The sequence below is a fragment of the Peromyscus californicus genome, unplaced genomic scaffold (assembly GCF_007827085.1).
Source record: "Peromyscus californicus insignis strain IS unplaced genomic scaffold, ASM782708v3 Scaffold_1__1_contigs__length_55948999, whole genome shotgun sequence".
Lineage (NCBI taxonomy): Eukaryota > Metazoa > Chordata > Mammalia > Rodentia > Cricetidae > Peromyscus > Peromyscus californicus.
The window spans coordinates 49,956,666-49,971,942 of NW_026294492.1; the positions used below are offsets into that span (position 1 = coordinate 49,956,666).

A 15,277-nucleotide genomic window follows, 5' to 3' on the forward strand; every position below is an offset into this window, starting at 1 on the left:
TTATTGTTTTTATTTTATTGGAGCCCACAGTCAAGGGACTTTAGACTTTTAGGAAGACATTGGATATATTTCAAGATACTGAATTTTTTTTGAGTGTTTGAATTTTAAATACTTGGGTTGTATTTTTAAATATATTTATATTAACATGAATCATTGGAGACAAACAAGAAAGGAAAGGTTATGGGTTAATACTTATGTACTTGTGTGTCAAGGGGTCAAATGTTCTGTTTGTTTGTTTAGTTGGTTTGGTTTGGTTTGGTTTTCCAAAACAGGGTTTCCCTGTGTAGCCCTGGCTGTCCTGAAACTCATTCTGTAGACCAGGCTGGCTTGGAGCTCAAGAGATCCACCTGCCTCTGCTTCCCAAGTGCTGGGATTAAAAGCATGCGCCACCACTGCCTGGCTTCCTGGTTGGTTTTTCTGTCAAGGTGATATAAGCCAGAGTTATCTGTAAAGAGGGAATCTCAGTTTAGAAAATGCCTGTGGTGCATTTTCTGGGTTAATGATTGATGTGGGAGGCCAGGCTTACTGGGGATGGTGCCACTCCTGGGCAGCTGGTCTTGAGTTACTTAGGAAAATAAACCAAGGAAGCCATGAGGAATAAGCCAGTAAGCAGTGTTCCTCCACGGTCTCTGCATCAGCCCTTCCTCAGGTTGTAAGGATTATGTCCTTAATTACGTCACCAGCCTGTGATGGCGTCCCAGCCTAAAACACGGGCGTGCCCTCTGTGTGTTCTCTTTTTCCGCACTCTCTCTCTTTCTGTCTGTCCTCCCCCCTCCGCGTGGTCCCCCCCCCCGGTCTGTCTCTCTCTCTCTCTCTCTCTCTCTCTCTCTCCCTCTCTCTCTCCCTCTCTCTCCCAATAAAGCTCTAGAAAGGTAACTATGGCTCGTGATTTTTCCACCAACCAGCACTCTCCTCCCTCGGCATGGCCGCTGCTTAACCAACACAGGCTGCTTTTGGCCATGACGTCTTATAGCAATGCAAACCTCCTAGGATAGCTTAGGGCCAGTGCTGAGGCCCGGCTTTGACTCAAAGTGCCACCTCAAAGGAGAGGCATCGAGATGGGCTTCAGTGCCTGGCACTAAGGGACAGCTTCCGGCACACCACTGCATCGCACTAGCTCCTGGGGCTGCATGGTTCTCCTGGGCCAGACACCAGTTTTAAATCACTCTGCCTGGTTCCCTGGGGTCTCTGTCCCAGTGTGTGGAGGGCTGGGGGGTGGGCAACACCCCACTTACTTCTCAATGGTGTAAGTATAGTTTCTTTGCAGCTCCACCGGGTTGAGGATTCCCATGGAGCAGGCAGAGATTTTGCTGTAATGGAGAGAAGTGGACAGACCTGAAGAGGGACAGGACAACCAGGGATGGAGCGGTGGCGGCGGCGGCGGCGGCGGCAGCGGTAGGAGGAGGGACACGGGAACCGAAGGGGGCAGCAAGGCTGGGAGGGATGGGATCCCAGCCCCAGCTGTGCAGGGTGGGGGCCTGCAGGGGTGCTAGGGAGGGTTCCAAATCCTTCCTTGTAAATTAAAATCCGTGGCTGCAGAGATGGCTCACATGGGGGAGGGGCTCACAACTGTGTGCAATGCCAGCTCCAGGGGAGCTGGTGCTTCTGGACTCAGAGAACTTGCACTCTCACACTCACACACAGACTCAGACATTCAGAGTCACACACACTCACACATACTCACACTCACACACAGACTCACACATACACTATCACACACTAACTCACTCACACAAACATTAACACACTCACATACACTTACTCACACATACACTATCACACACTAACTCACTCACACACTTTATAGTCTTTAACACAAGAAAGAGCAAATCATCATAGGAAGGTCAAGGCATTGTGATACTAACAAATTCAAGTCACACACAGGATGGCCCCAGAGCATGGCATGGCCACCTCCATGCATGGCTGACCGATCACCTCCTGGCTCAGGATGGGCTGCTTCCAGGAATTTGGGGTTTTCAGTGTTTGATTTGTAATAGAACTGCTAATTATGTGCAGAATTTTTATTTTAATATTTAAAGTTAACATTTAATAACATGTAATTTAAATGGAATATTTCAGTGTTTGAATGTCTGTTTGTTTTACGTGTGTGAGTGTGTTGCCTGCATGTCTGTCTATGCACGTGTGTGTGCAATGCCCACAGAAATCATCCTAAATCATCCCCTAGACCTGGAGTTACAGACAGTTGTGAGCCACCACATGGGTGCTGGGAACCGAACCCTGGTCCTCTGCAAGAGCAGCTGTTGCTCTAAAGGCTGAGCCCTCCCTCGGGGCCCTCAGTTCCCTATTATAGAACTGCTAAACATACAAAAGTCGCTGGAATAATGTCACCTCACTCTAGCGATGTTGCCGGCCCCACCCTGCATCCCCTATCCCCGGGGATGTCACACTCACTTCTGCACAAGTATCTTCTTTGTCTTGTCACAGCCAACTGAGATGAGCGTGGACTGCAAGGAACAGACACACTTCATGAAGAACCACTGTCAGACCTGCCAAGCCTGATCCCAACAGAGTGGCTCTCAGTGTCACATCTCATCTTCCCAAACCCAAGCTCTGTCCCTAGAAAACACCTAACTCTCCATCCCCTCCCCTCAAAAGCACACAGTCTCCACATGGCAATTGTCTGTAAGAACTGTATTCCTTTTCCTGGCTGAGTAATATTCAATCGAATGGATGGGCCACGTTTTCTGTATCCACTGGTCAGTTTTCCCACTCTTGTCCCTTGTGAATTGTGGCTGCACCCCTGCTGAGCTGCACCTGGCCTGACTCCAGAGAGTAACAACCAGCCCTAACCCGTCTTTTGTTTAACCAATATCTTTTGTTTCTCTTATTGCCCTATGTGAATCTTGTCTCAGTCTCCCATGGATACAAAGGCCTATGCAAAACTTGGTTCAGGAAATTCGGAAAACCATGGTACTTGATGAATCGAGGAATTTGCACTTGGCCTTGTATTTTTGGGAGCTCCTTTCAGGCTGTTTTGAGAATACGGAAATCAACTTACGAAAGTATAAATATTGAGAAAAATAAAAATGCCCTGGGCAAAGGGAAAGTCCTTAGAGGCTGGACTCCCCTGATGTGGGATGGTCTGTATGTCAAGTGTGTTGCTGTTTGGTCAATAAATAAAACACTGATTGGCCAGTGGCCAGGCAGGAAGTAGGTGGGACAAGGAGAGAGGAGAATTCTGGGAAGTGGAAGGCTGAGTGAAGGAGACACCGCCAGCCACCACCATGACAAGCCGCATGTGAAGATGCCGGTAAGCCATGAGCCACGTGGCAAGGTATAGATTAATGGAAATGGATTAATTTAAGCTATAAGAACAGTTAGCAAGAAGCCTGCCACGGCCATACAGTTTGTAAGCAATATAAGTCTCTGTGTTTACTTGGTTGGGGCTGAGCGTCTGTGGGACTGGCGGGTGACAGAGATTTGTCCTGACTGTGGGCCAGGCAGGAAAACTCTAGCTACACTCCCCTGCAGTCAAGATAGGCTAAATTCATTCTTAAGGTGCCTCTGAGTCTTTTTCCCAAGGATCCCCGTGAACCCACACACCCATGCCGTGACACATGGCTTCAGTGAATAACACAGCTGGGAATGATGTACGGACAAGTTTTTGCAAGCAGGCATTTCATTTTCAAGTCTCTGGAAGAACCACTTAAAACAATGGTTCTCGCCGGGCGGTGGTGGCGCACGCCTTTAATCCCAGCACTCGGGAGGCAGAGCCAGGCGGATCTCTGTGAGTTCAAGGCCAGCCTGGGCTACCAAGTGAGTCCCAGGAAAGGCGCAAAGCTACACAGAGAAACCCTGTCTCGAAAAACCAAAAAAAAAAAAAAAAAAAAAAAAAAAAACAATGGTTCTCAACCTATGGGCCACAACCCATATGGGATCAAAAAACCCTTCCATAGAGGTCACCTAAGACCACCAGAAAACACAGATACTTACATTGTGATTCATAACAGCAGCAAAATTACAGTTATTTTTCTATGGTTGGGGGTCACCACAACACGAGGAACTATATTAAAGGGTTGCAGTGTTAGGAAGGTTGAGAACCACGGCTCTAGAAGTTCTGTTCCCTCAAATTGGCCAGGGATAATTCTAGAGATGCCCAGTAAGAAACAGCACTTCACCCAGAGGATTCTGAGGGATTCAGATGACCACAGGGACCCCAGCACTCAGGACACTGTCATTTTATGTCCACCCCAGAACCTGTGCAGTGCGGTGGGAGCAGCGTCCCTGCGACAGCACACGAGCAAACGTCAGGCAGCAGACGTCTGTACGCACCAGCGGCTTCAGGTCCACACACGCGATTGTCTTGTCGGCTATGTCCACGGTTATGGAGGAGATGGCATTCCGCTTGATGCTGCAAGGCAACAGGGCTATAAGGCCTGCATTAGAGTGACCACCGGTGCACTCATCAAAACGTTCACCCATCTGTCAACCATCCATCCGCCAGTATCTGTCATGGCTACTCTTGGTTGTCACCTTGACACAGTCAGGAAGAAGGAACTTCACCTGAGATTTGCCCCATCAGATTTGGCCTGTGTGGCATTTACTTGATGAGTGATCGATGTGTGACACTTCAGCATCCAGTGGTGCCACCCCTGGGCAGGTGGTCCTGGGTGGTATAAGAAAGCAGCCTGGGCTGGAAAGATGGCTCAGCCATTAGGCTAGGCTCACAGCCAAAAATATAAGAAAGCAGGCTGAGCACTGGGCCGTGGTGGCAGATGCCTTTAGTCCCAGCACTGGGGAGGCAGAGGTAGGTGGATCTCTGTTGAGCCTGGTCTACAGAGTGAGGAGTTCCAGGACAGCCAGATCTGTTACAGTCTCAGAAAAACAAAAACAAAAGAAAAAACCCAAACAAACAGAAACAAAACAAAGCAAAAAGCAGGCTGAACCACCAGGAACAGCCAGGAAACAGCACTCCTCCATGGCCTCTGCATCAGTCCCTGTCTTCAATCCTTCCTCAGCTTTCCTTCAAGATGGACCGTGATCAGTCAGTGGAAGCCAAATAAACCCTGTCCTCTCCAAGTTAGTCTTGGTCATGGTGTTTATCACAGCACCCGAAAGCAGACTTGGGTACGACACAGATACACAGACACACACAAACAGACACAGACTCACAAATGCACACACACACAAACAGACACAGACACTCACAGATGCACACACACACAAACAGACACAGACACACACAGATGCACACACAAACAGACACAGACACACACAAACACACAAACACAAACACACAGACACACACACACACACACACACATCTGCGCAGGCTGGCTTCAAACTCCCTATACGATAGCCAAGGCTAACCTCGAACTTGACCTTCCTGCTCCTGCTTCCCCAGAGCTGAGATCACGTGCATGTGCGGCTGCACTCAGGACCTGGGGTGCTGGGCCTGGAACCCAGAGCTGCATGCTTCCTGAGTGAGTGCTCTACCAATGAGCTCCAGGCCCTGTCCCCACGCAGAACTCCAGTCTAATTTTATCTCAATCTTCTGGAGGTACGGTTGCAACTCATCCCTACTTCTCCCGCTGTGGCTCTGCAATCCCTTCCGATAGCAGTGGGGAGAAGCCTCTAGCCCTCTCCAGAGAGCACATCAGATACCTGGTGGTGAAGTTGAGGTCCGCCCTGTTCTGATGCTGCTGCTGTTTGAGTTCAATTTCCTGCAGAATGGCAGCAGGGGCAGAGAAACGGACAGACAGACACACACACAGAAAGACAGCCAGTTGCAGCAGGGGTCCACATCAGCCAAATGGGGCGGGGCTAGTAAGGGAAGGGTGACTGGTGGGCACTGTGGGACCTTGTCTGTCAGCTGTCCAGCCCCACTATGTCATGGGAAAGCCTTCTGCAAGCTCTCATGGCCCTTGTGACCCCAATCCTTGGTGTCCCCCATGAGCTGCAACTTTGTCTCCCCCCTCACTGACATTTAATGTCCCAAGGAGTTGCCTGAAGTGTGGGCTTGGATGCATCCTGCCTGCTCAGGTGACCTCGTATAGACTGGCACCACAGGCAAGTCCTGTCATGACCCTGAGGCTGACAGGTGCAAGGGGGACCCCCTCTACCAGTCCCTGGCCAGAACCCAGCCCTCTACCTAGGTTCTCCCCATCCTTCCTGTGCCTGGCGCACCCCAGCCTCTCCTGTGTGACAGGGCATGTGTGGGTGGTGTCTGCATGTCTTGTTCAGGGCAGAGGAGTTGAGGGCTGTGCAGGAAGGGAGGAGGGAGGCTGATCCTTTCAGACAAGAGATACTGGCGTGAAGGATCATGCAAAGTGGCACATTCCCGGTATCCAGCCCTTAGGAAGCCAAGGCAGGGTGACATATTCCATGGCTAGCCTGGCCTACAGAGGGACACCATGTCCCACTAACACAAAACAAACAAAAATCAGTGCCTGGGGTGTCACTGGGCCAAATTGGTCAAGGCCCCTGACATGGCCACCGACACGCACCAGTTTGTACTTATAGTTGCCGTCGAAAGTGTTGCCAAACTCATGGATTTGTGCCTCGAGCCCCATGGAATGTGGGTTGCTGACCATCACCTAAGACATAACACACAGACAGCTGTCCCCTGTGACAGACACCCGGGGAGCCCTGTCCACCCTCGGCACAACCAAGCTGCTTCTGCACAGAAGCTCCTGGGTTGCAGCACACCTGGAACATCTGCCTGTCAGCTGCAGCCTTAGAGCCTGAGGCCACTGAGCTGTGAGACACAACAGGATGGCATGGACAAGAGGGAGAGTGGGGGGGTTGTTGGAAGAACCCTGAGTGGGAGGAGGAAAAGACAGAGAGAGAGGGGGAGATGGAGGAGGAGATGGAGGAGATGGAGAAGGAGGAGATGATGGAGGAGGAGATGGAGATGGAGGAGGGGGATAAGGAAGGAAGAGGGTAAAAAGGAGGAGGAGGAATTGGAGGAATGTGGAAGGGGCAAAGAGAGAAAAGAGGAAGTTTGGACACACAAGAACCTCTGGGGTTGTGGGCTGGCAGCACTGTGGAGTATGGAGCCCGTGAGACAGCTTCCTTCTGTGGCTCAGGCTGGAGTGTGCAGGCTGGGTGTAAACTCACCAGTGGTATGGGGATCTTGCCTGGCCGGGGAATCATGAGAGCAGACAGCTCCAGCTTGCTGTTCATGTCTATCGTGAACATTTGTTCTACCATGGTGCTATCCAGAAACTCCACCTGGGGGAGATGGAGGGATGTAAGGAAAGGCTGTTCCCCAGTTCTGTCTCCAGAAGCAAAGGACAAGTGGGTGATGCTGCACATTAGGTACAAACTTTTATCCTCACACTGGGAGCCACAGCTAGACTCTGTGTCCCCAGAGAACCTTATGTAGACAAGCATCCCCACTACCCTTTTCTAGGAACCAAGTTCTTCCAGAATGTTTTTTGCATGTTTCGTGCAATATTGGGGACTGAACTTGAACCCTGGCATTTGCTATGCAGATGCTCCACCTCTGACCACGCCCCAGCCCTTTCCTGGGTGAGTCTAGGTGGGGGCTCCACCATGATCACATCCCCCAGCCCCATATTCACTTTTTCTCTTAACACGAGGTCTTGCTGAGTTGCACAGGCTTGAGTGGAATTTGAAATCATTTTTCTGCAACCTCCCAAGGAACTAAAATTACAGTCTTCCGCCATCATCTCTCCCTCAAGTTTTCTGTTTCCCCCATTCTTTTTTTTTTTTTTTTTTTTTTTTTTTGGTTTTTCGAGACAGGGTTTTTCTGTGTAGCTTTGCGCCTTTCCTGGATCTCGCTCTGTAGACCAGGCTGGCCTCGAACTCACAGAGATCCGCCTGGCTCTGCCTCCCGAGTGCTGGGATTAAAGGCGTGCGCCACCACCGCCCGGCTGTTTCCCCCATTCTAAAAGCAGAGATGGGCTCAGGGAGTGACGTGCTGGGACGTGACTCTCCTCCATTATATGAGGTCCGTCTGCAGTGCCGACAGCTACCCACCCCGGAAATAAGTAACTACGAAGGTCACCGGGAATTGACTTAGATCACGGGGGTCACCTACATTACAAGGTTCAATCTGAAGGCTGGCGTTATTGAGAACGTACTGCACGTTCACAATGCACTTCTGAAAGTCAAACGCTGGGAACCGTGGGTCAGCTACCGGCGTGAGGACCTCCAGCATGCCAGTGTCCGTAAAAGAGATGCCGGCTTCTTCAGACCAGACAGGCTGCTCCGGCAGCTGCGGGAAAACCCATGTCTGAGGCCCGACCCCTGCCCTTCCGTCTTTTCTTTTGGTTGTTTCTTCCCACAGAGTCTTACTCTGTAGCCCCACCTGGCCTCACAAACACAGTAATCCTCCTGTCTCAACCCTCCCAAGAACTGGGGATGAAGTGTGGACTCAGCATCGCATGCCCAGCCTACTACTTTAAAAAAACAAAAATGTTATTATATTTATTTCTTGTGAGAGTGCACCCACGGTGGAGGTCGAAGGACAACTTAGCGGGAGGCAGTTCTCTCCCTCCACCATGTGGGTCCCAGGGATTGAACTCAGGTCATCAGGCTTGGTGGTTGGGGCCCTTGTGATCCCCCGCCCCCTCACCCCCTGGGGGCTCTTCAGCCGGATGCTGTGTGTGTATGAATATAACGCTGCTTGGGATGGTGCCTCAGCCACGCCAAGCAATCACTCTCTCTGGAGCGACAGCTTAGTCGCTTCACGTGTGTATTTCACTGTTTTTCTTTGTTCTGTTTGTGGTCTTGGGGGCTTGAGCCTGGAGCTTGGTACTGATTAATTTGCTTGTACGCATAACTGTGTAGGATGAGTCTCAGTGGGTAGAGTGCTTGCCTAGTACACACACAGCCCTGGATTCCACGTGCAGAATCCCCCAAAGCTGGGCATGGAGGTGCCTGCCTGCCATCGGAGCACTCTGGAGGATCAGGACTACACGGTCATCCTTGGCTATATATGGAGTTTGAGTTCAGCCTTAGCTACCTGAGGCCTCGCCTCAAAACAAAACGACATTTCAGTAATGTGATGCCCAGGTTTTGACTAAGGGCAGGGGTCTAAGAAGGAAGGTTCACATCACAGCTATTGGCTGAGGACTGAGACATACTTGGACTAAGGTGGTTCCCAGGTAACCCTGATTCCCGTAGTATACAACATTTTCCCGTGTCAGCAAAGCCAGCTCATAAGCATCTAGGAAAGAGAAAGCAAAGGCAGAGATGAGGTCAGGTGCAAAACAAAAGGGCCAGTGAGAGGGTTCAACAGGTAGAGGTGTTTGCTGCCAAGCCTGAAGACCTAAGTTTGATTCCCGGGACCCACATAGTGGAAGGCGAGACTCAACTTCCATAGACTGTCTTCTGACCTCCTCACATTCACGCAGGCACACATGCAAACATCCTCACACCCACGGCTGCAACAAGCAAGCAGATGTAAGAAACAAACAAAAGGCAAGGATCAGTCACCCCTCCCTGCGACCACCACCCAGCGTCAGGGGGTCGCAGGCCAATCACAGCAGAGCTGAGGAGCAGGAGCCCCAGCCAATCACAGGCGTGCGTGGGGGCAGGGGTGGGGTGGAAAGGCCGGAAGGCTGAAGGGAGGCAAGAGTGAGAACAAAAGCAAGTCACCCGCGGCGACAGGTCAGCCACGTACTCGAGGCGAGGCTGTGGATGTTGATTCCGATGTTAGAGATATCGGGGGTAACAACTGTCTTCCCTTTCCACAGCTGCACGGTTTCCATGATCTGGCCTAGGAGGAGACAGGGAGACGGTGATGAAATGTGTCCCGCGCAAGCGCACCACACTGCTGGGCTTGGGGCCTCCCTACACGGCCCCCACACCTCTCCTATGCATTCACTGGTTAGTTTTTTGATTTGGTTTTTCATTCACTGGGTCTTTAAGGCTTGCCATTGGTTTGCTATTCAAAAGCCCAAGGAGAGAAACTAGACAGACACCTGATTCTTCAAAACACAAGGGACACGTGGGCTCTGGTGAAATGCAACCCCTGAGTCTCTTTGGTAATGGAGCTCTGAAAAATGACAGCTGGACTAAGTAAAGAACAATGTTCCACGTTCACAGAGTGCATGCCACGGGTATCTGTCAAGAATAAAACTGCCTCAAGGCTCTTGACCAACCAGCAACGTGGTGCTGAGCACTGTGTGTGTGTGTGTGTGTGTGTGTGTGTGTGTGTGTGTGTGTGTGTGTGTGCATTCCTGACCTCAAGGAAACTAAAACCTAGGAGTGGAGGAGCACCTAGGAGGTTGAGGCAGGAGGATCCAGACTTCTAGGCCTGTCTGGGATACAAAATGACCTTAAGGCTAGCCCAGTCAACTTAGTAAGATTCTACATCAAATTAACTAAGAGGCTGGGGGCGTGGTCAGGGTGGAGCCCCGCCCAGAATTCCCCAGTGAGGGGATGGGGGCGTGGTCAGGGTGGAGCCCCGCCCAGAATCCCCAGGGAGGGGCTGGGAGCGTGGTCAGGTGGAGCCCCGCCTAGAATCCCCAGTGAGGGGCTGGGGGCGTGGTTAGGGTGGAGCCCCGCCCAGAATCCCCAGTGAGGGGCCGGGGGCGTGGTCAGGGTGGAGCCCCGCCTAGAATTCCCCAGTACAGGCCTGCCTTTAGACCTTCAGCACCTCTCTGAAAGTCTAGCCCAGCTTATAATTCTAGCAATAAGGAGGCAGAAACAGGAGGATCACTGGGATTTGCTAACCAGTTCCAGGTTGAGTAAAATTATATATTTTTTTTAAATATAGAAAAAAATAAAAAAGGAAGTAATTGAGCAATTGATGAACAACTCTGGCCTCCATATGCACATGAACATATACAAAGATCTGGGTTCCCAGTCTAAATTCATCCACATTGGTGGAGGTCTGGACAGGGCGTGGCTTACCTGAATTGGGGGACACCAACAGACTTGTCTGACTCCAGAGGACCAGAAACCCCCTCTGGCCTGGCTTGATGATGACGTCAAGAGAGTCACTGTACTTAAAGGGTATCCCTGCACTGTGATTCAGGGGGTGCTCCATGTAATGAAACGAACCCTGAGATAAGAGAGGTAACTGAGTCACTGTGACCCAAATCCACTGGGACAGTCCTGTCCAGTTCAGCCAGCCTCCTGAAGTGATATGAAGTCAGGCACTTCTCAAGTCAGGGAGGTAGCTCTCAGGACTGGGGAGCTCCAGGGATGGTTTGGGAGAGGCCAAGGACATTGCCCAGCCCCGGCCCTTCCCAGGATGCCCCAGAGAGTGTGTCCTACAGTGAGGACTGAGAGTGTTTGGTTGGTTGGTTGGTTGGTTGTTTTTTTTTAGGATTAAAAAATTACTGGTGTGTGTGTGTGTGTGTGTTTCTGTGTCTGTGTGTCTGTGTGTGTGTGTGAAGCTGGAGTTGTAGGTGCTTGTGAGCCACCCAGTGAGGATGCTGAGAATTGAATTCAGGTCCTCTTCAAGGCTGGGAATCAATATCAAGTGCTGAGCCACCTCTCCAGGCCCTGATGGTTAGTCACTATGGAGATAAGCCTCCAGGTACCCCTGAGAGGGAATATTTGGCCTCTGAGTATGAATGCTGATTAGATTAGATTAGTTGGGGTAGGAAGACCTAGCCACTATGGGTGGCACCATCCCCTAGGTAAGTGGTCCTAGGCACCTAAGAAAGCTGAGCAAGAATGAGCCAGGAACTGAACTCCTCCACGCTCCTGCCCTGAGCTCCTGCCCTGACTTTTCTTGGTGACGGACTGTGACCTGGAAGTGTAAGCCAGACAAACCCTTTCCTCCCTGTCTTAGTCAGGGTTTGTATTGCTGTGAAGAGATGCCATGACCACAGCAACTCTGATAAGGGAAAACATTTAATTGGAGCTCACTTACAGTTCAGAGGTTTAGTCCATTATTATCATGGTGGGAAGCATGGCGGCATGCAGGCAGATGTGGTGCTGGAGAATGAGCTGAGAGTTCTTATATCTTGACCCACAGACAACAGGAAGTGACCTGACTCACTGGGTATGGTTTGAGCATATATGAGACCTTAAAGCCCCACCTACACAGTGACACACTTCCTCCAACAAGGTCACACCTCCTAAAAGTGACACTCACCTTGGGAGGGGCAAACCACCACACTCCCCAAATGGCTTTTGGCCAAACTATCTGTCACAGCTGTAGAAGGAAACTGGAAAAGGCCCACCCTCCTCCCTCCCCATAGCCTATGCCTTCAACACAGGCAGTGTCCTAGGGCAGCGATGGGGCAGGTCACTGGGGAGAGGCCATAGAGTCTCTTGGGGTCTGTGATGGGTTTGTGAGGAGACATTTGTGGTTAGCTGGCATGGAGAGGCAGCAGGGATGCTCCGGGCACCCGAGGTAAGGATCCGGCCCCATGACCACAACCCTAAGCTGAGAAGGCCGGAAGTAGGTCTGCTCTGGAAACACCATGCTTTCCCACAGTACATTCTGGATGCCATTCACTTTTGCACAGGTTCCCTGTCCGGAGGGTGAGGCTGATATAACCTTCTTGACAAGGAAGAGAATGGTTAGCTGTGATTTACGTCACTCCTCCAGGAGAGGGACACCATGGAGGGCACCATGTGCTTGTGATGGGAGGCAAGGTCAGGATGATCATGAAATGCAACGAGCCTGGACCTCACGGTGAGACCCTGCCTGCAAAAATGCAGCAGGAGCTGGAGGGCAAGGTGAGGCCCACGCCTTTAATCCCAGCACCCAGGAGGTAGAGGCAGGAAGATCTCTGTGAGTTCGAGACCAGCCTGGTCTACAGAGTGAGTTGCAGAACAGCCAGGGCTGTTACAGAGAGAAACCCTGTCTCAGAAATGGGGGGGAAAGGCTAGGGCTGAGCATGGTGGCAAAACAAAAAAACCAAACAAACAAAAAAGAGAAAGAAAACTAGCAAGAATGTCCACTCCCGTTTTTTTTTTTTTTTTTTTTTTTTTTGGTTTTTTTTCGAGACAGGGTTTCTCTGTGTAGCTTTGCGCCTTTCCTGGGACTCACTTGGTAGCCCAGGCTGGCCTCGAACTCACAGAGATCCGCCTGGCTCTGCCTCCTGAGTGCTGGGATTAAAGGCGTGTGCCACCACCGCCCGGCATCCACTCCCGTTTTACTGGAGTACAGAGGTTTGTTGAAATGCAGACAGCAGAAGCTTCCCGAAGCTTCACACGGTGCCCCTCTCCTGGGGGACTGAAAGGAAGACACTGAGGTGCAGAGGCGATGGACCTGCTGAGGCCACGCTGCAGGAATGAGTTATTTTAATTCCCGTGTTCACCTTTATGTCTGTGTGAAGAGACCAGACAGAAGACGGTACCAGACCCCGTGGACCTGGAGTTACAGATGGTTGTGAGCAGCTGAATGTAGGTACTGGGAACAGGGTCTTACTATGTACATCAGGCTGACCTTGAACTCACAGGTCTGCTTCTGCCTCCAGATGCCTGTGCCACCATGTCTTGTTCCCGCCTTGTTCTTTTTCAGGCAGTCTCTTACTGGCATGGGACTTATCAAATAGACCAGGCTGATGGTCCCAAAGGCCCTGGGGATCCTCCTGCCTCCATGTCCCATGCTCTGGCATTTCCAGTGCGAGCCATCACATTAGGCTTTTTCCATGGGTTCTGGCAGGTGGAACTTGGGTCTTCATGCTTACAAGTTGAGCATTTTGCTGACTAATCCCAGGGATAGAGTTTAAAGACAATTACTAACTTTATGGTTCTTTATGAGGCATCTGTGTTCCCTTCCTGGAAGACATGAGGAGCAGTGGGGATCCCTATGCCCAGTAAGCCTGCATTGGCTGTGAGCATGCTTGCTCTCTGAAGAGACAGTGTCTGGGGTGCAGAAGCCTGAGGCTTGGGGTGCTGGGAATCCTGCACACAGGAGACGACTCCCTCTGCAAGGCCTGAAGAGATGCTGTGTGGGACCCAGTAACCCTGATCAACATCACCATGCTGAGCTGACTGCAAAGAGCTGGGCTGTAAGCCCAAAGCATTCCCTAGACTAAATGGGCTCATGCCCCAATTCAGTTTTTCTCATGGAGCTACCCCAGTAATGGGTCAAGGGTGTCGACTGCCATGACCTCCCTGTGTGGAGGGAGCCCTAAAGATAGACCACCTGCAGTTGTACAGACCCACAGGCCAAGGGCTGATCATGGGGTGAGGAAAAGAAAAGTAGTAGGTAGAGAGTTACGGGGCAGAAAATCACCTTCAAATTTCTGCTTTGGCTGGGGGTATGGATCATCAACAAAGCCATGCATAGAACCTTCAATGAGGGGTGGGTAGGTGGATGGATGGATGGATGGATGGATGGATGGATGGGTGGATAGGTAGGTGGATGGATGGGTGGGTAGATGGATGGGGGTGCATGGATGGATGGGTGGGTAGGTAAGATGGATGTTTAATTGGGAGGGAGGATGGATGGGTAAGTGGGTGGATGAATGGGTTAGTGGGTGGGTGGAGGGCTGAATGTGTTGACTGGTGGGTAGGTGGGTGGATGGATGGATGAGAGGAGGGGTATGTGGGTGGATGGTTAGCTGGCTGGCTGGCACAATGGCTTGATGCATAAGTGGTACATGAACGGGCAGATGAATGGAAAGGTCAGTGTATCTCAGATGCAGAAAGCACATTGCCTGCCTAGCATGTCATGTCCTCCCATCATTTGGGAAATCGAGACAGAAGGATGGGAAATTCGATGACAATCTTGGCTACATGAGGCCCCATCTCAAACTAACTAAGAAAGTAATAGACAAACTAAAAAATCCAAAAGAGCTAACTGTAGCAGTCAGAGCCCCTGACCCCAGTCCCGCTCCCACGTCTCTGAGGTCACCTTACATCCAGCCCGGTACTCACCAGTTTGTTTTTAACCTCAAGTATTCCCACCTGAGACAAGGAATAAAAGTGGAATATGCCTCCTAATGTCCCTTTAAGTCTATCCTGTGGAACAAACAGGAAATGGTGCGTGTGAATGAAACGCGTGTGACAATAACACATTTATCATTTGAGGCAACACAGGGTCTTGCATTTAGCTCTGAATACAATCTACATCACTCGTCAAGCTCAGGAAGGCAGATCTCCTACCTCCGGAATACAACAGCCATAGCAGAGGGCCAAGGCCGACAGGGTGTGACTCCAATCGCACTTGAGACCCAAGTCTGTTGTCCACATCTCCCTGCTCCTTCAGCCCCACATTTTTCTAAGACACGGATATATTTTTTTAAAGATTTATTTATGTGTTTTACATATATGGGTGCTCTATCTGCATGTACGCTTGCACACCAGAAGAGGACATTAGATCCCATTATAGACAATTGTGAGTTACAATGTGGTTGCTGGGAATTGAACC

At 50.8% G+C, this 15,277-nt stretch overlaps 1 protein-coding gene and 1 long non-coding RNA gene across 3 annotated transcripts in view; one reads left to right on the forward strand and one right to left on the reverse strand.

Moving 5' to 3' along the window:
* The window catches only part of Catsperd (cation channel sperm associated auxiliary subunit delta), a 55,671-nt gene that overhangs the window by 6,599 nt on the left and 33,795 nt on the right, over window positions 1–15,277 (reverse strand). The window contains exons 8-18 of one of the 2 annotated variants that reach the window (XM_052746850.1): window positions 14,785–14,868; window positions 10,849–10,999; window positions 9,614–9,709; window positions 9,075–9,157; window positions 8,027–8,203; window positions 7,081–7,194; window positions 6,468–6,557; window positions 5,626–5,684; window positions 4,294–4,372; window positions 2,413–2,465; window positions 1,236–1,310 (exon numbers count right to left, since the gene is read on the reverse strand). In XM_052746850.1, coding sequence (XP_052602810.1) covers window positions 1,236–1,310; window positions 2,413–2,465; window positions 4,294–4,372; window positions 5,626–5,684; window positions 6,468–6,557; window positions 7,081–7,194; window positions 8,027–8,203; window positions 9,075–9,157; window positions 9,614–9,709; window positions 10,849–10,999; window positions 14,785–14,868 — 1,061 coding nt within the window. The remainder of the gene's footprint in view (window positions 1–1,235; window positions 1,311–2,412; window positions 2,466–4,293; window positions 4,373–5,625; window positions 5,685–6,467; window positions 6,558–7,080; window positions 7,195–8,026; window positions 8,204–9,074; window positions 9,158–9,613; window positions 9,710–10,848; window positions 11,000–14,784; window positions 14,869–15,277) is intronic. The other variant, XM_052746849.1, reaches the window with a different exon arrangement.
* LOC128115794 (uncharacterized) lies at window positions 905–4,411 on the forward strand. Its single transcript, XR_008220291.1, has 3 exons — window positions 905–1,395; window positions 2,446–3,271; window positions 4,216–4,411. It is a non-coding gene; the product is annotated as an uncharacterized LOC128115794 (long non-coding RNA).